Raw genomic sequence first — 24,269 nt, 5'->3', positions numbered from 1 at the left:
GCTGACTTTGTGGGAGATGCAACTGGCAAATGGCAACCCTGCTCATTTCCCCTGTCTGAGAGATGTGTGTGTGACCAGACCTGATGCGGACATGAAACGGTACAAAGACAAAATTGCAGGACTACTGCGGGAGTTTGAGAAACGTTTTCAGGTATTTGGTGAACTTGAGACAGAATTTTCAGTTTTTCGCTCACCTTTCACAGTTAAAGCTTCTGATCTGCCGGTCGAAATTCAGCTAGAGATAATTGATTTGCAGTGTGATGCAGATTTGAAGGGCAAATTTGCCTCTGTAGGTCTGGACAGATTTTATCAGTATCTACTACCAGGGTACCCCAAATTAACAGCCCTGGCTGCTAAAATTTTGTGCATGTTTGGGACAACCTACCTTTGTGAACAAATTTTCTCAGTGATGAATATCAATAAAACAAAAATGCGTTCAAGGCTCACAAACAAGCACTTAAATGACATTCTGAAAGTGACAGCTAGTCAGGACATGACACCAGGTGTTGATGCACTTGTACAGGCCAAAAGATGCCAAGTTTCAGGAACAAATACAAGTCCAGACTAGACTAACACCTTTAAAATGCTGCCTTAGATACTGTTTGCATTGAAAGAATACAGCTCTGTGAAGATGAATCCTTACTGTGGTGATTTAAAAAATGTGCACTTTAATGTTAGTCAGCAGCTTCAAAACAAAAGTTGTGTGATGGAATTCTACTGTTCATACAACTCCATAAATTTTCAGTATGTATTGTATGTGTATGTATGTTTCATGTATGAAGTTTACAGATTTACAGGACAGGCGAACACTTTCTTCATTACACATTTAAAATCACTCTCCTTAGTTTGTAAGGTGTACGCAGGGATTACATTTAGATTTTATATGCGTATGTGTAAGTGGTTTAAAAATTCCTTTCTTTAAAAGTCTCATTTAATCTTAAAGTGCATTACTATATTTTTCAGTACCAATTAAAGTTTTGTGCCTTTGTACAATCAGTGGGATCAGTTGCAATGCATATTTGTGAATGATAAAAGTAAATTGCACATTTGTCTAAGGAAATATGAGGTGTTTCATGAAATGTTTTGTAAAAGGATAGTTCATTAAATTTCAATATTTTCCTAATGTTCTTGTGCTTCTTTACACCAAAACAAAGGAAAGACATGATATTTTGGTTATTTATAGCAGAGTATGGTATAATTTTAATGGTCCGGCCCACTTGACATCTCCCTAGGCCGTATGTGGCCCACGATGCGAAATGAGTTTGACACCCCTGCTCTAGCGGCGCCTGTCTGGCGGACGGCTCTAGCGGCTCCTGTCTGGCGGACGGCTCTAGCGGCTCCTGTCTGGCGGACGGCTCTAGCAGCTCCTGTCTGGCAGACGGCTCTGAAGGCTCAGGACAGACGGGCGGCTTTGAAGCCTCAGTACAGACAGGCGGCTTTGAAGGCTCGGGACAGACAGACAGCGCTGGGCAGGCAGACAGTTCAGACAGCGCTGGGCAGGCAGACAGTTCAGACAGCGCTTGGCAGGCAGACAGTTCAGACAGCGCTGGGCAGGCAGGCAGCTCAGACAGCGCTGGGCAGGCAGGCAGCTCAGACAGGGCTGGGCAGGCAGGCAGCTCAGACAGAGCTGGGCAGGCAGACAGTTCAGACACTGGCTGCGCTGGAGAGGAGGAAGGCTCTGACAGCGCTGGACAGGTGGGAGCAACTGGAGAGAGAAGACGGAGAGACAGCCTGGTGCGGGGAGCTGCCACCGGAGGACAGGTATGTGGAGGTGGCACCGGAAAAACCGGACCGTGAAGGAGGACATGCGCTCTTGAGCACCGAGCCTGCCCAACCTTACCAGGTTGAATGGTCTCCGTAGCCCTGCCAGGCGGCGAGGTGGAAAAACCCGCACTGGGCTATGCTGGCGAACCGGGGACACCATTTGTAAGGCTGGTGCCATGTACGCCGGCCCGAGGAGACGCACTGGAGGCCAGATGCGTTGGGCCGGCTTCATGACACCCGGCTCGATGCCCAACCTAGCCCGGCCAGTGCGGCAAGGTGGAATAGCCCGCACTGGACTAAGCACGCGTACTGGGGACACCGTGCGCTTTACCGCACAACACGGTGTCTGACCAGTACGACGCCCTCTCACTCCACGGTAAGCACGGGGAGTTGGCTCAGGTATCCAACCCGGCTTTGCCACACTCCGCGTGTGCCCCCCCCCCCCCCCCCCCCCCCCAAGAAATGTTTGTGTCTGACTCTCGGGCTTCCGTGCTAGCCTCGTACCTTCATACCGCCGGTTCCTCTCTCCGGTTGCCTCCGCTCTCCGAGCTGCCTCCAGCTGTTCCCATGGGAGGCGATCCTTTCCAGCCAGGATCTCCTCCGATGTGTAGCAACCCTTGCCGTCCAAAACGTCCCCCCATGTCCAATTCTCCTTTTTGCGCTGCTGCTGCTGCTGTCGCTGCCCTTCTCCACTCTGCTTGATCCTTTTTTGGTGGGTGTTTCTGTAACAGCAGTCGTAATCCTCCTCCTCGGACGAGGAGAGGCGAGACGGATCGGACCAATACGCAGAGTGGCTAATTTCCATAGTGATTTAATAATTAATAACAACAATATGCGATACAAAATAACTACCGTGACAGTCCTGTGTGGCGGAACACTGACACAAGAACAAACACCCACAAAACACACGTGAAACCCCGGCTGCCTTAGTATGATTCTCAATCAGGGACAAAGATTGACAGCTGCCTCTGATTGAGAATCATACCAGGCCGAACACAAAACCCCAACATAGAAAATAACACATAGACAACCCATCCCAACTCACGCCCTGACCAACTAAATAAATACAAGAAAAAGGAAAAACAGGTCAGGAACGTGACAGCATGGTATTTATATCAGCCCTCTGATTACAATGAAGAGCAAGGTAGTGCCACTTTGTTCTCGGCCAGCTGCAGCTTAACTAGGTCTTTCCTTGCAGCACTCAACCACACGAATGGACAATAATCAAGATACGATAAAACTAAAGCCTGCAGGACCTGCAGTGTCAAAAAATCTGTGGTGTCAAAAAATCTTTATTATGGACAGACTTCTCCCGATCTTTACGACCATTGAATCAATATGTTTCGACCATAACAGTTTACAATCTAAGGTAACACCAAGTAATTTAGTCTCCTCAACGTGTTCAACAGCCACACCATTCATTGCCAGATTCAGCCGAGGTCTAGAACTTAGGGAATGATTTGTATCAAATACAATGCTTTTAGTTTTAGAGATGTTCAGGACCAGTTTATTACTGACCACCCATTTGAAAACGGACTGCAACTCTTTGCTAAGGGTTTCAGTGACTTCATTAGCTGTGGTTGCTAATGCGTATATGGATGAATCATCAGCATACATGGACACACATGCTTTGTTTAATGCCAGTGACAGGTCATTGGTAAAAATAGAAAAGAGTAGACGGCCTAGAGTGCTGCCCTGCGGTACACCACACTTTATATGTTTGACATTAGAGAAGCTTCCATTAAAGAAAACCCTCTGAGTTCAATTAGATACATGTAGATAGCTCTGAATCCGTGATAATCCCAGCCTTTGAACAGGGAAATAGTGAGATAGGGAAGGAACGAGCTCACTGCACCATACACAAGCAGAACAACTCTAATATTCTTATTTGATAAAAGGCTGTATGCAGTTTGAATTGGTGACTGCCGGTCTGTCTGTCTGTCTGTCTGTCTGTCTGTCTGTCTGTCTGTCTGTCTGTCTGTCTGTCTGTCTGTCTGTTTTATTCAGGGGAACTGTCAGGCCTGATGTCTGCAGACTGCAGTGTGTGATGAAGCCCCTTACTCCCAGGGTCACAGAGGGAAGATAGAATGAAAGAGAAAAGAGAGAGGGTAAGAGAGTGAACAGAGAGAAAAGAGAGAGGAGAGAGAGGGAGAGGGGAGAGGGAGGGAGGAAGGGAGAGAGACCCATTCAGTAAAGCCCGATTCATGAGTTGAATTCTAATTAATGGATTGCAGTAGGATGACTCATTGGTTCTATTTTTAGACCTAGAGGAGAGACGGGTGTGCCGGAGTGGGATACATGAGCGTGCGACTTTATGAATGGGTGGGTGTGTGTGTGTGCAAAGAATTTTGTATACCCGTGTGTGTGTTTGTGTGTGTGTGCCACTCACCTGTATACCTATGGAGGAGCGTGGTGTTTTGAGGTACTCCTCAGCCTTGGACACCAGGATGGCTTTATCACAGGTCATCACTGAGCTATGACTGTCTGTGGACGGGTGTCTCTTCCCAGACATCACCCCTGCAGCCTCCATGGCTATAGTCACCGCCTTGGCACTGTCCAGACTGTCTGTGGAGTTATACAAGGACCGGCCCAGGCTCAGGCCCAGCGCGTCCCCCCACCCTCGAGGAGGTCTGCCCTCATGGTACGCATCCTGGGTGGATTCTGTGCTGCTCTGAGCCGTGACTGAGATGAGGGGCTTAGAGCCTACGGTGGAGCGAGGCGGGACCGGCGGAGGGGTCATCTTCTTGTAGTTGTTTGTGTACGTGATCTCTGATAGATAGAGGAATAGAGAAGGTCAACGTTAAAAGGAAGGTATATGATGTGGTAGTTGAGGTAGTGTAGGGCTATGCCGTTGACGATCAGAGAGCGGAGAGACCACTGAGAGGTATTCACTGTGGAGTGTTGACATTCTCCTTACATGTATTTGATGAGCAGGGGATTATAAAAATTATAATATCTTTCAAGTGAAAATGAGAATGTGACTACATAAATAACTGGGTTTAATGTGTCCTTTCCTTTAAAAAAGAACTTTGACGGAGCAGCCTAATACTGTAACAGGCTATCAACTCAAACAGCTTGTCCATTTGAAGAACATCTAATGATCAAAGCCCACAGTGGTCTTGGCTCATCAGAACTCTTATAGAGAGAGGTTTTGTGCTATCCAGAATCCTTAGGATGTCCCTACCCCCTGGAAGTTGACATTTTAAATGGTTACGGTAAGGGTTAAGATTAGGGTTAGGTAAGACTTATGGTTAGGGTAGGGGTTAAGGTTATGGTTAGTGTTTATGGCAGGGACGTCCCAAGGATACCAGATACCACTGACCATATAGAAAGGGAAGGAGGAATACAGTACACTAAATTATACAGCAGGCCAGCATTTCTAACAAACTAGTATATTGTAGGGACTAATGGAGTTTTCAACGGTTTGCAATTATTTGTTACACAAACTTTATGCTCACTGAAAAATTCAAGCATGTCTTCTGGGCATCCAATTAAATAATTGATGAATGTATGTACTGACATGTATGTACTAATTGATTTGTGTTCAGTCCCTTCAGTGAATTCTTCATCCTCTACTCCATTCTCCAGGAAATATTTCCACTGGGTTTCTCATTTGAAGAAAACTTATCCTCTTCGGACTACTTTAAAATGGACTAACAATGGCATTGGAGTATGAATTGGTTTTGAATATGCATTCAATGCAGAATTTGTTCCTCCAACACCATGACCCTTAAGCAGTCCCCAGCAGCACCCAGGCTGGTTCTATAAATACCCTCTGCTGACATCCGCCCTGTAGAGCTCAGCATACTGCTCTAAAGCCTAATGACTCACTTTGTCCCCCATTCATAAATGATCTTCACAAAGAGGTCACCAAGATGAGTCAGTAGAGAGAGAAAGAATAACAAAGAAGAGACAGAAAGATACAGACATTGAGAGAGAGAAAAAGCGAGATAAAGTATATATACAGTATATATACAGAGAGAGAAAGAGAGGGTGAGGGAGAAAAAAGAGAAAGAAAGAGAGAGAGAGGGAGAGAGGGAGAAAAATACAAATAAATCAATAAAGAGAGAGAGGGTAAGAGAGAGAGAGAAAGAAAGAAGGAAATAAAGTGAGAAGATTCAGCAGATGGACCCCCCCCATCTTGTCAGTGTTACTCAGCATTTAGCCTGTCCCCTCACGTCCCAGCCAACAGAAACCATAGCAACCATACCAGGCAAGACAGGTGGTTTTACTTAACCTTTAAATCAAACAATAACTATCCAGACAGAAAACCTGCTCCTTATCTCCATGACAACAACATGGACACCTTCTTGCTTGTTAGCAGTCATGTTTTCAAAAAATGTGACTTTTAAAAAGCAAAGTGTCTCCGGCCATATCATCATGATGATAAAAAATACTAAACAGTGCTTCGTTTACCAGGCTTTTAAGGATATCCCACTGGGCACAGACGTCAGTTCCATGTCTAGTTTTGATTTACAGTACCAGTCAAAAGTTTGGACGCACCTACTCATTCAAGGGGTTTTCTTTATTTTGACTATTTTCTACATTCTACATTGTCCCTCCTAATACCACCCACCACTGCGACCTGTATGCACTAGTCGGCACAGCATTCTGCAGCGATATGCCATCCCATCTGTTTTGCGCTTAGTGGGACAATCATTTTTTTTTCAACAGTTTTAAAAATGTAACCTTTATTTAACTAGGCAAGTCAGTTAAGAACAAATTCTTATTTACAATGACGGCCTACCCCGGCCAAACCCTAACCCAGACAATGCTGGGCCAATTGTCCTATGGGACTCCCAATCCCGGCCAGTTATGATGCAGCCTGGAATCGAACCAGGGTCTGTAATGACACCTCTAGCACTGAGATGCAGTGCCTTAGACTGTGCTTTTTTCCAGTTTAAAGTTTTATTAAGTTTTCTTGTTTTTCAATCAACCAACAAAACACATTCCACGTTCACAGATGTGACAGACTTAAAAAAAAAACAAAAAAACAATGATAATATATATATATATTAAAAGAATAACAAAAACAGCAGCACTATCAAGGTTCTTGTTAGGTATTTCCAGCCTTAGCTGAGACGACGAGCAAATAATTAGTTTTTACAGCATCTTACACAACATGTGTCTGCTCATTTCCCTAATCACCCCATTCACTCTGTCCAATTTGAAATATAGTTGAGTAGTGGAGACCAGAGTTTATCAAACTTGGGCTCTCTTTTGCGGAGGTCATAAGTGATCTTTTCAAGAGGAAGAATGTCATCAATCTGGTCAATCCACATTTTAAATATAGGAGAAGTATTAGAAGCCCACAATAGAAGAATACATTTCTTAGCAAAGTATGTGATAGTCATAAACACATTTTCTCTGTCAGGATCAAGAACAAAGTCCTGCTGGGCATTAAGAAGATAGATACACGGGGTCATACCAAACTGTACATCTAGTATTTTCTGTGCAGCAGTATGTATAGATTGCCAAAATCTGTCAATCTCTCTACAACTGCAAAATGCATGCATATAGGTTCCACTTTCAGAGGTACATCTTTTACAGTTAGGAGAAATGTCTGTTTTCATTCTATGGACTCTCATTGGGGTGTAATAACATTTGTACAAGAATGTGTAATTAGATTCTTTCATTTTGACATTAGTAGTGGAGCAGTATACCCTGTCGCAAACCTCCGCCCATAAGTCATCACTGATAGTCAGACAGGTCCTTTTCCTAGATTATTTTCAAAGGAGTAAAGGAAAAGCCCCCTTTCTCAGAAAGGAGTCTATAGATATATGAGATTTTGCCTTTAATGGATTGTGCTTTAGCAAGAAGGGTTTCAACTTCATTCAGCTGAGCTCTAAATCTCCTCTTGGAAGTATATGAGGAAATGACGTGTCTAATTTGAAGATATTTAAGAAAATTGGATCTTGGCACATTGAATTCACTGCAGAGCTCATGAAAGGATTTCAGTGTAGTGGTTTTCTGATGAAATAGGTCTGAAAAGGTCCTGATTCCTAGAGTATGCCAAAGATTAAAGTTGACATCACCCAGGGCATTTGGCAAGTCTGGGTTGCATACTATAGGCGATTGAGAACATATTTGGGAGGAAATGCCCAGGTATTTCTTACAGTCCCTCCACGCTAGTAGGGTGCTGTAAATCACAAAGGTTTTTGCTATGTAGCCCACTTCACTAAAGTTATTAATGACAATAATTGAGCTTAGGGGCAATGAACCACAGGATTGGGCATCTATCTGAATCCACGTTGAGTCTTGTCTGCTTGTGATCCATGTTAGCATGTTGCGGATTTGGGCAGACCAGTAGTACAATTGAAGGGAGGGAAGGGCAAGACCACCCTTAGATTCAGGTTTCGATAGAGTGGAGAACTTGATCCTAGGTTTTTATTGCCCCGGCTACCCCTACCCTGGTCAACTGCCTGGCACCCCCCACAGCAACTCGCCCAAGCCTCCCCCATTTCTCCTTCACCCAAATCCAGATAGCTGATTTTCTGAAAGAGCTACAAAACCTGGACCCCTACAAATTAGCCGGGCTAGACAATCTGGACCATCACTTTCTAAAAGTATCTGATGAAATTGTTGCAACCCCTATTACTAGCCTGTTCAACCTCTCTTTCGTATCGTCTAAGATTCACCAAAGATTGGAAAGCTGCCGCGATCATCCCCCTCTTCAAAGGGGGAGACACTCTAGACCCAAACTGCTACAGACGTATATCTATCCTACCCTGCCTTTCTAAGGTCTTCGAAAGCCAAGTTAACAAACAGATCACCGACCATTTCGAATCCCACTGTACCTTCTCCGCTATGCAATCTGGTTTCAGAGCTGGTCAAGGGTGCACCTCAGCCACGCTCAAGTTCCTAGATTTTTCGGAAGCTAGCTGTTTCTTGGAGGCTTTTTCCGTTGCTAATGCTCGAATCCAGGTATAAATGTCACCTGTAATGTCGCCTTTTGTAGCCGCCATGACTTTTGACTAAAGCTAAAGGAGTTTATACTTGAAGTGGAGGTAAGATTAAGAATTGGAAACTACTTAGATAGTTTCCATGAGCTCTTAGTTCATGCGGCCATCTCGTTCAAGGGTCACGTGATCCCCCTTAGACTGTTTTAAAAGGGCAGAACCCCTCCTGTTTGGAGCCCCATATTTTCAGCAAAAATGTGGGCCTTGCCTGTTTTGCATGTTATTTTGGCATTAATACATGTCACATATCAGTTTGTAAACAATGTAAAAAAAAATATATATATCATTGAGTTAATAAAGCTGCATACAAACATGGTCTCTTTTTTATTTTCTTGAGTAAGGCAGCTCCAACATGGTGTTTCAGCCTAACTCAGTGGTTTCTGTGGTGGTGGGGCAAGCCAGCAGAAAATACGGTGCGTTGCGCCGTGATTGGCTCAGTGTTATGTCACTCAAGGGAACACTACGTTACTGTAGTGGGGTAGAGCTCGAAAATTCAAGCCCCTTGGGTGCTGCCATAGAGTTACATTAGAAGTGCCCATCCAAGAAGGCTCAAGTTCATTGGCCACAGATAAAATTACTTGAAATCACGTTATATCTACAGTAGCTTTGATTGGACTAATCATGTCAACGTCATACTTTCAAAATTTTAGCTAGCAGTCATCATCATGAATCAAGTTGACAATCTACTGGTAAAACATTTTTAATCCTTGTCATATGAAGAGAAAATATTGATAAAACATATCCTTGCTCATCGGTCATTGGACATAAACATTTCACAACAAATTGGAAATCGCAAATTCAAATCACCAATGAGTGGTTGGAAGGAACCAGTGGATGACTGCAAGCATTGCAAAGCAATCATGAGCCTGCTATTCAGTGTAGTGGCTTTGTGGTCCAAGTCTAAGATTAAGTGTCTCTTTTCCTAGTTTAAAATGATAAAACATTCAACATTGTCCATGCTGTCAATGAAGCATGATTTGTGCCGCGCACAAAACTGTTAACTTGAAACTGCAAAATATGACTTTAGTGAGTTCAAGACAACTGGGAACTTGGGAAAAATGAGTTACGACTGGGAAAAAACATTTTGAACTTTTATCCAACTCAGAATTGTAAATCGGGAACTCGGGCCTCTTACTAGAGCTAAGACCTGAAGATCACTGACGCCATCATGATTCAACTCTTTTTTTTTTGAGTTAACAGTTGTCTTGAAAGCGCCATAAATACAGAGAATACCAGGCTTTGATGACAGAATTTTCCCATGAAGGACCTTCGCGCCACTTTCCTATTCAAGTGAGCACAGAACAACAAAGTGAGTCCGAAAATGCCTTGTATGCTGCTGCATAAATGATGTAATATGCCAGGGAGATATGTATACTGTAGCTAAGAAAGTAATTCTAAGTGTATATTGTGTAGTAAGCTGTTAGTAGCTGTTAGGTGAGAATTATCGGTTGATTGAATGATTAGAATATTCCGCCCTGAAACATATAAATGTATGGAAGTGATTAGAATGTATAACATCATAATCAATACATGTGTAGTCTAGTCAGAATTAGGGTAAAGACCATATGTCTTTATGGTATTTTAAACACAGACTGTCTGAGCTCGGTGCCGACCTGACTAGAGATTTGGGAGAAGAACAGGGAGTATGACTCAAGGACAAGGTCACTAATCTCTGGCGGCTGGGTAGCAGGACATGTGTGTGTGTCTGTTTGTATGCATGTGTGTGTGTGTGTGTGTGTGTGCGTCTGTTTGTATGTGTGTGTGTGTGTGTGTATGTGTGCGTATGGTTGTGTGAATGTGTGGGTGTGAGAAGTCAGTATAAAATTAATTGTTTTGTATTCCTGACTTTAGAACGTTCTCTGAATAAACCTTTTTGACTATCTATTGTAGCTGGGCCTCCGTCTGTTTCATTCGACCAGGATCTTACAAATTCTGGTTTGCAGGCAGAGTAATATAATTAAATTGGGTTATGTACCTGGAGAACAAAATTCTCTTATCAGTAGCCCATGTGCCTCACCCTAATAATTTGGTCTATTTTCACCTCTTAATTTCCCCCACTGTTCTGACTTGGTGGTGCACATGTAGCCTATAGCCTGTTTTTGAGAAATGTAATCATTGAATATTGTTGTCACGCCCTGACCTTAGTTATCTTTGTTTTCTTTATTATTTTAGTTAGGTCAGGGTGTGACATGGGGGATGTATGTGTTTTGTATTGTCTAGGGTTTTGTATGTTTATGGGGCAGTGCCTAGTCTAGGTGTATGTATGTCTATGGTTGCCTAGATTGGTTCTCAATTAGAGAGAGCTGTCTATCGTTGTCTCTGATTGGGAACCATATTTAGGCAGCCATATTCATTAGGTAGTTCGTGGGTGTCTATGTCTATGTGTAGTGTTTGTGTCAGCACTATTTGTTTATAGCGTCACGTTCGTTCGTTTGTTGTTTTTATATAGTTTGTATAGTGTTCTTCGTTTTCGTGTCATTAAAAAAGAAGAATGTATTGTTATCACGCTGCGCCTTGGTCATCCTCTCTTCCACTGTATAACGATCGTGACAATTGTAAGAGCTTTCATTGTCTGCTTATATGCCTCCTTTATTTATCCTACGGTTCTGACTTGGTGTACAGGGACAACGCTGTAAGAACGGCCCATGTTCTGAATTCTGTCGCTGTACATTTCAAAAGTGCTGAACAAATTGTTATATTGACGTCTGTCCCAGCTCGATCATTAATGTCTTATTCGAAATTACGGATTGCCTCATATCCGCTTGTCGTCCCCTTATGCCATAGTTTGTACATCTCAATTGTCAGTAGAAACCACATTTGTTTAAGCAAGTCAGCCATATCAGCTATGCTTTTCTAAAAGGCAGTAAATGAGGCTCGCCAGACAAGGCTCCACTGATATTCAGGTGTAGCAGTGTTGGGTGTTGGGACTGCTGTTGGGACAGCTTTATGTAGGCCCTAACAGTTTGTGGGCACCGTTTGGCACCGTTATTGTGCAATTAATGTATTGTTTAGGGTTGTGTTGTGTAGTGGCTTTGCTGGCATGCATCCCACATGTATTTATTTTTTGCCCACCATGATTTGCATGCTAAAATCGCCACTGACAATGAATAACGATAACTTGGCTATATACACGGGGTACCAGTACCGAGTCGATGTGCAAGGGTACGAGGTAATTATGTGCAGGGGTACAAGGTAATTGTCACTCCTCTCTGTCACTCCGGACCCCATGGCTGACAACACAGCATCTGCCACGGAGGCCTTAACTCCAGCATTTTAAACAAAATAAATTGACAAAGTGCTCTCCCTGCCAGATGTATCAGCAAGGCCCAGGGAATCTACAAATAGAAACCTTGACCTATACAGAGGAGAAGGGTGTGTGTGTGTATGCCCGTTGGTGAGTGTGTGGAGGGAGTGAGGGAGAGAAGTAAGGAAGGAAGGATGGAGGGAAGGAAGGAGGGACGGTCCATCAGTCATGCGGGCCAATGTTCCGAAGCGTTCGTCATTGCTAGAGCTCTCACGACTTCTCTCACTCACGATTTCTCTCACTCCCACAGCCCGTTTTAGGAGGAAGAGGGGAGAGGAGAAGAGGGAAAAGAGGAGAGGGGTATTTTACATTCCCCTGCCGTTTTTCAATCTACCTGCAAGATAAGGGCTTGTGCCTGATGAATCAATAAGGTCCGCAGCACGGCAGAGAGGCTCAAGGAGAAAATAAATAGCCAAGGGTGATCAAACAACCCAACAAGAGGGACACAGAGAGAGAGAGATAGTTGCAGGGTCTTAAAGGTAAAACTGACGCTTGTTTTCAGGGATTATTATGTGGTTGTTTTGTTTAATCTTGATAAGTTTGATAAACCAGTGTGAGTGTGAGACTGCTTAATCACAGCATGTTTACTGTATGTCATGAATAAATGATAATGATGCTGGTTTAAAACATATTCACCATCAGCTATTGGCTTGGACAGGAGGTTTACCTGGGGTTTGGTGGGTCGTCCGGTCAGTGCTGCAGGTGGAGGGGAGGCGGAACTGGATCCCTGAAACAAGCCAGCCAATCACATTCAACATCCTGGTCACATCTGCCTAGCACACAGAACACTAATCACAGTACACTATACAGAAAAACAGCTACATACTGTACCCATAGATAAGAGGATAATGGCAGATAATAAAATATAATATATCAATTGAAGCACCTTGGTTAGATTGTGAGGCAGCAGCAGTTTACTTTTTCCTTCAACAGCAACATACACTCACCGGCCAGTTTATTAGGTACACCCATCTAGCAATGGGTCGGAACCCTCTTTTCCTTCAGAAGAGCCTGAATTCTTCAGGGCATTCTACAAGGTGTTGGAAACGTTGCACATGGATTTTGGTCCATGCTAACGCGATGGCATCATGCAGTTGCTGCAGATTGAACGTTGGTACATTCGTGCTGCGAACAGCCTGTTCCATCTCATCCCAAAGATGTTCTATTGGGTTGAGGTCTGGGGACTGACCAGGCCACTCAAGTAAACTAAATGTTTTTCCACTCCTCAATTGTCCAGTGTTGGTGACCGTGTTCTCACTGGAGCTCTCTTGTTTTTTATCTGGTAGGAGTGGAACCCAGGGTGGTCTACTACAATAGCCCATCCCTGACAAGGATCGAGGAGTTGTGCTTTCCGAGATGCCGTTCTGCACACCACAAATCAAATTCTATTGGTCACATACACATATTTAGCAGATGTTATTGTGGGTGTAGCGAAATGCTTATGTTCCTAGCTCCAACAGTGCAGTAATATCTAACAATTCACAACAATACACACAAATCTAAAAGTAGAAGAATGGAAAATGTCATTATTTATATTGTCTATGAGTATTTAAATATTTAAAGTTGAGATGGTTTGGACAAAAGTAGTGTCTGTTTTGAGTCATTGCTCATGGTTTATTTAACAGTTGATTTTATTTTATTGAAATGTGAAGTATCTTTATACTTAAATATAAATATTAGGATGAGCAATGTCAGAGTCTGGAGTGTGTATCTATATATATACAAATCTATATATATAAATATACACTACATGACCAAAAGTATGTGGACACCTGTTCGTCAAACATCTCATTCCGAAATCGTGGGCATTAATATGGAGTTGGTCCCCCCTTTTGCTGCTATAACAGCCTCCACTCTTCTGGGAAGGCTTTTCACTAGATGTTGGAACATTGCTGCTATAACAGCCTCCACTCTTCTGGGAAGGCTTTTCACTAGATGTTGGAACATTGCTGCTATAACAGCCTCCACTCTTCTGGGAAGGCTTTTCACTAGATGTTGGAACATTGCTGCTATAACAGCCTCCACTCTTCTGTGAAGGCTTTTCACTAGATGTTGGAACATTGCTGCTATAACAGCCTCCACTCTTCTGTGAAGGCTTTTCACTAGATGTTGGAACATTGCTGCTATAACAGCCTCCACTCTTCTGTGAAGGCTTTTCACTAGATGTTGGAACATTGCTGCTATAACAGCCTCCACTCTTCTGTGAAGGCTTTTCACTAGATGTTGGAACATTGCTGCTATAACAGCCTCCACTCTTCTGGGAAGGCTTTTCACTAGATGTTGGAACATTGCCTGATGTATTGTTGTCTCTGCCTTCTTGCCTTTGTGCTGTTGTCTGTGCCCAATAATGTTTGTACCATGTTTTGTGCTGCTACCATGTTGTGCTGCTGCCATGTTGTGTTGCTACCATGTTGTTGTCATGTGGTGTTGCTACTATCCTGTGTTGTCATGTGTTGCTGCCATGCTATGTTGTTGTCTTAGTTCTCTCTTTATTTATTTTTATTTAACCATTATTTAACTAGGCAAGTCAGTTAAAAACAAATTCTTATTTACAATGATGGACTACTTGTAAAACCGTAGTGTTGTAGTGTCTCTCTTGTCGTGATGTGTGTTTTGTCCTATATTTTTATTTTTAATCCCAGCCCCCGCAGGAGGCCTTTTGCCTTTTGGTAGGCCGTCATTGTAAGTAAGAATTTGTTCTTAACTGACTTTCCTAGTTAAATAAAGGTTAAATGAAATAAAATTGCTGCAGGGACTTGCTTCCATTCAGCCACAAGAGCATTAGTGAGGTCGAGCGCTGATGTTGGGTGATTAGGCCTGGCTCGCAGTCAGCATTCCAATTCATCTCAAAGGTGTTCAATTGGGTTGAGGTCAGGGCTCTGTGGAGGCCAGTCAAGTTCTTTCACACCGATCTCAACAAACCATTTCTGTATGGACCTCGCTTTGTGCACTGGGGCATTGTCATGCTGAAACAGGAAACTGTTGCCTCAAAGTTGGAAGCACAGAATCTTCTAGAATGTCATTGTATGCTGTAGCGTTCACTCCACTGGAACTAAGAGGCCTAGCTAGAATCATGAAAAACAGCCCCAGACCATTATTCCTCCTCCACCAAACTTTACAGCGAGCACTATGCATTCCAGATTCGTCCAGATTCGTCCGTCGAACTGCCAGATGGTGAAGCGTGTTTCATCACTCCAGAGAACACGTTTCCACTGCTCCAGAGTCCAATGGCGGCGAGCTTTACACCACTCCAGCCGACGCTTGTTATTGCGCTTGTGTGAGGCTGCTCGGCCATGGAAACCCATTTCAAGAAGCTCCCGACGAACAGTTCTTATGCTGACGTTGCTTCCAGAGGCAATTTGGAACTTGGTAGTGAGTGTTACAACCAAGACAATATTTAACTGCGCTACGTGCTTCAGCACTATGCAGACCTGCTCTGTGACAGTGCACAAAGCGAGGTCCATACAGAAATGGTTTGTCGAGATTGGTGTGGAAGAACTTGACTGGCCTGCATAGAGCCATGACTTCAATGCCACCGAACACCTTTGGAATGAATTGGAACGCCGACTGCGAGCCAGGCCTAATTGCGCAACATCAGTGCCGACCTCAATAATGCTCTTGTGGCTGAATGGAAGACAGTCCCTGCAGCAATGTTCCAACATCTAGTGGAAAGCCTTCCCAGAAGAGTGGAGGCAGTTATAGCAGCAAAGGGGGGGAAAACTCCATATTAATACCCATGATTTTGGAATGAGACGGTCTTACTAGCATGTGTCCCTATATATATATATATATATATATATGAAGAGTATATATATACACTGCTCAAAAAAATAAAGGGAACACTTAAACAACACAATGTAACTCCAAGTCAATCACACTTCTGTGAAATCAAACTGTCCACTTAGGAAGCAACACTGATTGGCAATAAATTTCACATGCTGTTGTGCAAATGGAATAGACAAAAGGTGGAAATTATAGGCAATTAGCAAGACACCCCCCAAAACAGGAGTGATTCTGCAGGTGGTGACCACAGACCACTTCTCAGTTCCTATGCTTCCTGGCTGATGTTTTGGTCACTTTTGAATGCTGGCGGTGCTCTCACTCTAGTGGTAGCATGAGACGGAGTCTACAACCCACACAAGTGGCTCAGGTAGTGCAGTTCATCCAGGATGGCACATCAATGCGAGCTGTAGCAAAAAGGTTTGCTGTGTCTGTCAGCGTAGTGTCCAGAGCATGGAGGTGCTACCAGGAGACAGGCCAGTACATCAGGAGACGTGGAGGAGGCCGTAAGAGGGCAACAACCCAGCAGCAGGACCGCTACCTCCGCCTTTGTGCAAGGAGGTGCACTGCCAGAGCCCTGCAAAATGACCTCCAGCAGGCCACAAATGTGCATATATATATACAGCAATAGCTGAATAGTATGGCCTTGACTAGAATACAGTACATACATATGAAATTAGTAAATAGTTTGTAAACATTATTAAAGTGACCAGTGCTCCATTATTAAAGTGACCACTTATTCCATGTCTTGGTACATAGGGCAACAGCCTCTAAGGTGCAGGGTTGAGTAACCGGTTGGGAGCCGACTAGTGACAGTTTCTATGTTCAGGGCAGGGTACTGGGCGGAGGCTGGCTAGTGATGGCTATTTAACAGTATGATGGCCTTGAGATGGAAACTGTTTTTCAGTCTCTCGGCCCCAGCTTTGATGCACCTGTACTGATCTCGCCTTCTGGACGATAGTGGGGTGAACAGGCCGTGGCTCGGGTGGTTGATGTCCTTGATGATCTTTTTCGCCTTCCTGTGACATCGGCGCTGTAGGTGTCCTGGAGGGCAGTCAATGTGCACCCGGTGATGCGCTGGGCACACCGGACCACCCTCTGGAGAGCCCTGCGGTTGCGGGCGGTCCAGTTGCCGTACCAGGCTTTGATACAGCCCGGTCCAGTTGCCGTACCAGGCTGTGATACAGCCCGGTCAAGTTGCCGTACCAGGCTGTGATACAGCCCGGTCCAGTTGCCGTACCAGGCTGTGATACAGCCCGGTCCAGTTGCCGTACCAGGCTGTGATACAGCCCGGTCCAGTTGCCATACCAGGCTGTGATACAGCCCGACAGGATGCTCTCAATGGTGCATCTGTAAAAGCTTGTGAGGGTCTTAGGGGCCAAGCACATTTTCCCAGTCTCCTGAGGTGAAGTGGAGCTGTTGTACTACGTCGTTATTTGTCTGTTCGTGGCCTTCGACCTCTCTCATCAACAAGCTGTTTTTCGACCACAGGACTGGTCGAAATGGATGTCTGGATGTTTTTTGTTTTTCCCACCATTATCTGTAAACTCTAGACACTGTAATGCGTGAAAAGCCCAGTAGGACGGCCATTTCTGAGACAGTGGATCCGGCTCCCCTGGCACCGACAATCATACCAAGCTCAAAGTCTCTTAGGTCACTCATTTTATCCATTCTAACGTTCAATCGAACAGTAACTGAATGCCTCCATGCCTGTCTGCCTGCTTTATATACAGTAGCAAGCCACAGCCACTTGACTCACTGTCTATAGGAGTGATCCATTTGTGAATATGGTACCTAATTAACTGTCCGGTGAGTGTATGTTCACACAGTGAAAAGGAAGTTAATATTTAGTGAAATTTGTGACTATCTATCTTGTTTAATCTAGTTTTTAACTTGCAATCATATTTACAATCGTACATTCCAATTGATTCAAATGTTTTATGAAATACTGTATGTTCTATTCAGGATATGACCCCAGTTGACCCTGTGAAACTGTAATAGGACCACTAAGAGGCTGTGAGAAGATGCACAAAGAGGAAGCAATCACAGCAATCATGGTGAGACATTTACACATCACTCTCAAGCTAAAGCAGAAGAGATCATTGGCTAATTGGTAGATGGCTTTAGCATCCCTGTAAGAAAACTCATAGGATGGCGAACGGAAAGAGCTAATCTGACAGTTTAGTATGGCTAAACAGAAAAGAAGGAATGGTGGAGATCACATTCAGATGAGTGATGAGCAGTTAGAGGTATGGAATTGGAAAGCATGGCTCTTGCGGGTGCACTTACAAAAATAACTCCATGCACTGCCGTATTGCTGAGCACTTTGGTGATTGCTAAGCAACTTTGGAGCCCCATACTAGGCAATGAGAGTGGAAGAGTCATTATGTTCCTAACTTGACAGTAAGCAGTCAGTAATACTCATTTAAAATAAAAAATAAACTCAAGGAGAGTATTTTAATTCCAGTTATCAATGTTGGGTAAAATAGCCCATCCAAAAATACAAAGAACATTCTAGTCTGATCACTCGCTGTGAGGTGAGAGTTCACAATAGAAGGTATCCACACCAACACTCTGAGCTCAGAGGTTTGCTCATGTTATATCAAATGGGCACCGTACAGTTGGTATGTCATCAAATCACTGCAGTAGCCTACACGTCACTGTATCTAATAACAAGTCCAACAACGCAGCAACAGCAGGAGGAAGTGTGATGTATTATGCAATAGAAAGGAACAAAATGAATATGACAAAACAAACTAATTAACTTCTCCCCTGTATAATCTTGTCAGCTTCAGACAATTTAGCAGACTTTCATAAACTGAGGCACATGAAAATAAATAATTTACTGCACAGTTTTTTCTCAAAACAATAGAACAGAGTGTCACTTCGACAGTCACTGTTGTGTACGACTCACATACATTTCTTATCAAAGCTTTTTCCCCCAGTGCACTTTATTAGGGCCCAGGATTTAATGGTGCCATTTCATACACAGCTCCTTAATAAGGATAGCACAGACATCTCTTGTGTTTCATCTGGCTGGTGCCTTGCTGGTAGCAGAGCTGTCATTATGTATTTCCAATCATGTCTGGGATCTGTTCCCTACACTGGGCACAAAACTTAAAACGCCACCCAGCACCAAACACAGTGCAGCAGGTGTCAAAATAATGCATCTTCAGAATCATCATAACCATGCAGTTTAACATCACCATTCTCTACAGTCTCCAGGTCAATGATATCAGTCACCAGTCATCCTCACAAATACTATTGTCATTGACATATTGTTTGTATACAAAAGCATGAACATTAACATTTGGATACACTTGAGTAGCAGCTGTTAGAATAACATTCTCAGTCTTTGGTTCCTGAGCATGAGGATGACACAGTACATGACAGCAGAGACACAGCAACATCAGTAGAGACACAGCAACATCACTTCCTTGTGGCAGACAGAGAGACAGGACCTCCATGGCTTCACTACCTGGGGATGGATTGAGTTGACATTGACAGGAAAACATCCCATCAGATGTCTTCGAAGCTGCTGTCAGATATCTGCTGATGTATAGGTGTTGGACAGGACTGACGTAACTGACTAAATCAAGGGATAGTAGGGGTGTGTGAAAGTGTGTGTGAAAGTGTGTTTCTGTCTGCCTGTTTGTGAACATGCATGTGTAAAAAAAAATACAGCAATAGTATTCCCAACAATTCAAACAGCTACTGATCACTTCTGTTCCATAATCTGATTTAATGACGTCATTTCCCAAGGTTCCGTTAGTTCCCGTAGAGTAAATCCAACGGCTCATTTGATTTACAGCCAGTCTTTGGGATTTGTATGATAATTGCCAAGATTTACATCGCTCTATTCCGTAGTGACATTTAACAGAATACTCAAGATATGTCAGGGGGAAAAAATACTGGAAATCCACAGAAAAACAGTACTGTATATACACAGTCACAGCAAAGATTGTCAAGACACATAAGCAAAGGCCAGTCTATTTAGTCTACCACAGTGAGCTCCACAGAGGATTTAGTGATAAATATAATTTGTGACAGACTTATCAATTGAAAAGTATGCATTCATTACTCGTAAAGAACAGAAAGATAAGTTCATGTCAATGTTCACCAATGCTTACAGCAGTTCAGAATGCGTTGGTCCATCACAGTTCAAGCCAAGTGCAATTGAAGTCTGGTGTGCATTCAACTGATTTGATTGTTCATCACATTCTTATGGCACAGTACATTCCATTCAGCTACGTAGTTGCTGTCACTAATGCAGTCCTTTAATGTCAAACCACATTCATGATCATGGATTCATCCTAAGCATTATGAAACATTCATACAGTGCTTTACTGTGGCCATGATACGCAGAAAAATAAATCCATTAAGGTCCATAGTAAAACAACTTTGAGCATCAATACTAAATGTTCCTATGCATACTCTGCTACTGACACATTCAACGCTACATTCTTCTCACTGCGATCTTGAGGAGACATCTCACATTCTCAGAGTGTCAGAGACATATATGTTATCTCCGCACTGTTGTACTCATATCTCCCACTCCACAGCTCTACACTAGAACTCCTCTTCATGGACCGCGGTTCCCACTGGGGGGGCTTCTGCTGCCACCTGTCCCACAGAAAGGCCTGGTCACAGTGAGACTTCCCTGGGTTGTCAGTGGCTGTCTCCCCCTCTGGAGCTTCAGGGTCCTCACAGACATCCATGACAGAGCAATCTGTGGCTTCCCCTATGGCATCCTCTAGCTCCATGGGTGCCAGCTCAAATGCGGACAAGCTAATGTTAGCTGGGTCTAGTAATATTAGTGGATCTAGGTCTAGGATGACTGGTTCTGGGTGGCACATCGTGGCTGGGTCCAGGGCTACTGAGTCTGGGGTGAATGGACTGCCCAGTCCGAGGGAGACCGGGCCAGGTGAATGCACTGTAACTTGGTCCTGTGGTTCTGAATCTTCAGGGAACTCTATAGGTAGGTCTTCATGCATGTGATCTAATCGGTACTCAATAGCTGGGTCCACACACACTGATTCCATTCGGTATATAGAGGGGTGGTCCGGACTGGGGGGGCTCAGAGAAACTGGGTCTGGTGGTGTGTACATGGCGATTGGGCTGAGGTCTGATGAACTCACACTAACTGTCTCCAGAGGTTCCAGCGGATCCAAGAAGACTGAGTCCAGATCTGATTCATCTGAGGAATTGAAGGTGGTTAAGACCAAATGGACCACAAATGGATCAGTTGGGCACTCAGTGGCCTGGTCCATTGGTTCTGGAACAGGTGGCCATTCTGGCTCCAGAGACTCATCAAATTCATCAAAGGAGTCGATGGTGACTGGATATGCACGCACTACTATTTCTGATGGGAACATGTCGGAGTCTAAGGGGAATGGATCTGGGAGGTCTGGAAGGCAGACAGTGGCTAAGTCCTGTGATTCTGGATCAGATGGGATCAGACACACATCCAGTGATTCTAAATCAGTTGGGCTCTCTGGTGTAACTATGACAGTTGGGCAAATGGTAACTGAGTATCGATTGAGTTGCTCCGATGAGCACACACTGGTATTAGCCAGTGGCTCTATCTCTGGTGCTGTTAAGACTATAGGGCCTGGGTCTAAAGATTCAGTATCTGACAGACAGACAGGAACTGCCTGGTGTACAGGAGCTGTGTCTTGAGACACTGGATCTTGCTGGTGCACAGTGACATCTTCCACAGATTCTGAATCTGATGGGGACAAGTCAGCGTCTGACTCTTGTGGTGGGGACACAGTGACCTCAGGTACTGGATATGGTAGGTACGTCACTCTTGTTTCTGGGACTAGGAGTTTCACATTAACTAAGTCAATCGATTCTGTATCGGAGCGGTTCACATTAGCTGGGTCCAGCTTGTGCAGCTTGTGTGTTTCTTCAGGGCACACATTAGCTACGTCTGTGGGCTTGTCTGTTTCTACACTGTACACATTAGCTACGTCTGTGGGCTTGTCTATTTCTACACCACACACATTAGCTACGTCTGTGGGCATGTCTGTTTCTACACTGTACACATTAGCTACGTCTGTGGGCTTGTCTGTTTCTACACTGTACACATTAGCTACGTCTGTGGGCTTGTCTATTTCTACACCACACACATTAGCTACGTCTGTGGGCTTGTCTGTTTCTACACTGTACACATTAGCTACGTCTGTGGGCTTGTCTATTTCTACACCACACACATTAGCTACGTCTGTGGGCTTGTCTGTTTCTACACCACACACATTAGCTACGTCTGTGGGCTTGTCTATTTCTACACCACACACATTAGCTACATCTGTGGGCTTGTCTGTTTCTACACTGTACACATTAGCTACGTCTGTGGGCTTGTCTATTTCTATACCACACACATTAGCTACATCTGTGGGCTTGTCTGTTTCTACACTGTACACATTAGCTACGTCTGTGGGCTTGTCTGTTTCTACACTGTATACATTAGCTACGTCTGTGGGCTTGTCTGTTTCTACCCTGTACACATTAGCTACGTCTGTGGGCTTGTCTGTTTCTACACCACACACATTAGCTACATCTGTGGGCTTGTCTGTTTCTACACTGTACACATTAGCTACGTCTGTGGGCTTGTCTGTTTCTACACTGTACACATTAGCTACGTCTGTGGGCTTGTCTGTTTCTACACTGTACACATTAGCTACATCTGTGGGCTTGTCTGTTTCTACACTGTACACATTAGCTACGTCTGTGGGCTTGTCTGTTTCTACCCTGTACACATTAGCTACGTCTGTGGGCTTGTCTGTTTCTACCCTGTACACATCAGCTACGTCTGTGGGCTTGTCTGTTTCTACCCTGTACACATTAGCTACGTCTGTGGGCTTGTCTGTTTCTACCCTGTACACATTAGCTACGTCTGTGGGCTTGTCTGTTTCTACACCACACACATTAGCTACGTCTGTGGGCTTGTCTGTTTCTACACTGTACACATTAGCTATGTCTGTGGGCTTGTCTGTTTTTACACTGCACACATTAGCTATGTCTGTGGGCTTGTCTGTTTCTACACCGTTCACATTAGCTACATCTGTGGGCTTGTCTGTTTCTACACTGCACACATTAGCTATGTCTGTGGGCTTGTCTGTTTTTACACCGTACACATTAGCTACGTCTGTGGGCTTGTCTGTTTCTACACTGCACACATTAGCTATGTCTGTGGGCTTGTCTGTTTCTAAACCGTACACATTAACTACGTCTGTGGACTTGTCTGTTTCCAAACGATACACGTCTGTGGACACTGAATCTGGAGAGCACACAGTCTTTGGGTACTGCTGCTCTGAATCTACAGGGTCCTCTATGGCTGGATCCACAGACTGTGCTTCTGAGGAGCTCATGCTGACTGGGTCTGGAGATAACTGATCTGATAGGCTCTTAGTGTTCTGGTCTAGTGGTTCTGGGCAAACCACAGAGGTTGATGAGTCTGACACTGGTTCTGGCTGGATCATGGTGACTGGATCCACAAGTACGGAATCTAGAGTGATCGGGATAGAACCCTCTACAAACAGTGATGCCGGACGCCTTAGAATGGCTGGGTCCATTGAGATCTGTTTAGGAAGACGGCGCCTCACGACGGACTGCTTCTCTTGTACCTCTTCCTCCTCAGGACAATTAACGGCTGCGTCTGCCGTGCTCTGTCTCACCAGCACCTTGCTCCTGGCCTGCGTCCCTACAGACACTTGAGCCACTTTAGCCCGTTTCGCAGCCGCCCATGTTCTCCCAGCCACCCCTTCTCCCCCAGCCGCCCATGTTCTCCCAGCCACCCCTTCTCCCCCACCCGACCCTGCTCCCCCAGCAGCCCCAGGCTGTGGAGACCACGTGTTGTAGTGCTGCGTGAAGGTGTTGAAGTTGCTATTGAAGGCCCTGAGCTCAGTGCACAGGTCCCTCCTGAGATCAGACAACTCACGACGCATGGCCGACACTTCCTCCTTCCACTGCATGCTGATCGCTGCAGCTAGGTGGGCCGACTCCTTTATACTGGCCTCGATGGCTTTGGGTGAGGGCCTCTCTGGGGCCTGGAAGCTAGGTTTAGGGGGCCTGAACAGGCTGGGTGAATCAGGGGGCCCAGATTGAGGTTTGGCTGTGGCACCGGTACTGTCTTGGAGATACAGTCTGTTTCTTCTGATAGGGCAGCCTAGATCGTCATGGGCCAATGGAACTATGTCTGCTACGTCTCGACGTACACTGGCCAGGTACTCAGGTAAGCTAGTGGCTTCCTGTGCATATTTTCCCTCTGGAAGACAAAGGTAAATATGTGTAGTATGTCGTCAGGTCACAGGTGTGAGCAGCTGGAGAGAATGTGCTAGTTTTAGCCACCAAGCACAGACATCAAGTCATGCAGTTTTTAAGTTAAGGAATGTATGAGTCAAAATAAGACTTGAAATTGTCTCATATCTTCAGTGTCTAAAATTCATTATTATAGTATT

At 44.5% G+C, this 24,269-nt stretch overlaps 1 protein-coding gene across 2 annotated transcripts in view; it reads right to left on the bottom strand.

Moving 5' to 3' along the window:
• LOC129811519 (disks large-associated protein 2-like) overlaps nucleotides 1-24,269 on the bottom strand; it is a 100,559-nt gene that overhangs the window by 23,566 nt on the left and 52,724 nt on the right. For both annotated transcript variants that reach the window (XM_055862892.1, XM_055862893.1), the window contains 2 exons: nucleotides 12,695-12,754; nucleotides 4,154-4,533 (listed from right to left, as the gene is read on the bottom strand). In XM_055862892.1, the coding sequence (XP_055718867.1) occupies nucleotides 4,154-4,533; nucleotides 12,695-12,754 (440 nt within the window). The remainder of the gene's footprint in view (nucleotides 1-4,153; nucleotides 4,534-12,694; nucleotides 12,755-24,269) is intronic.

The sequence above is a fragment of the Salvelinus fontinalis genome, chromosome 15 (genome assembly GCF_029448725.1).
Source record: "Salvelinus fontinalis isolate EN_2023a chromosome 15, ASM2944872v1, whole genome shotgun sequence".
In the NCBI taxonomy this organism is placed as follows: domain Eukaryota; kingdom Metazoa; phylum Chordata; class Actinopteri; order Salmoniformes; family Salmonidae; genus Salvelinus; species Salvelinus fontinalis.
This window is presented reverse-complemented; position numbering and strand designations above follow the sequence as displayed.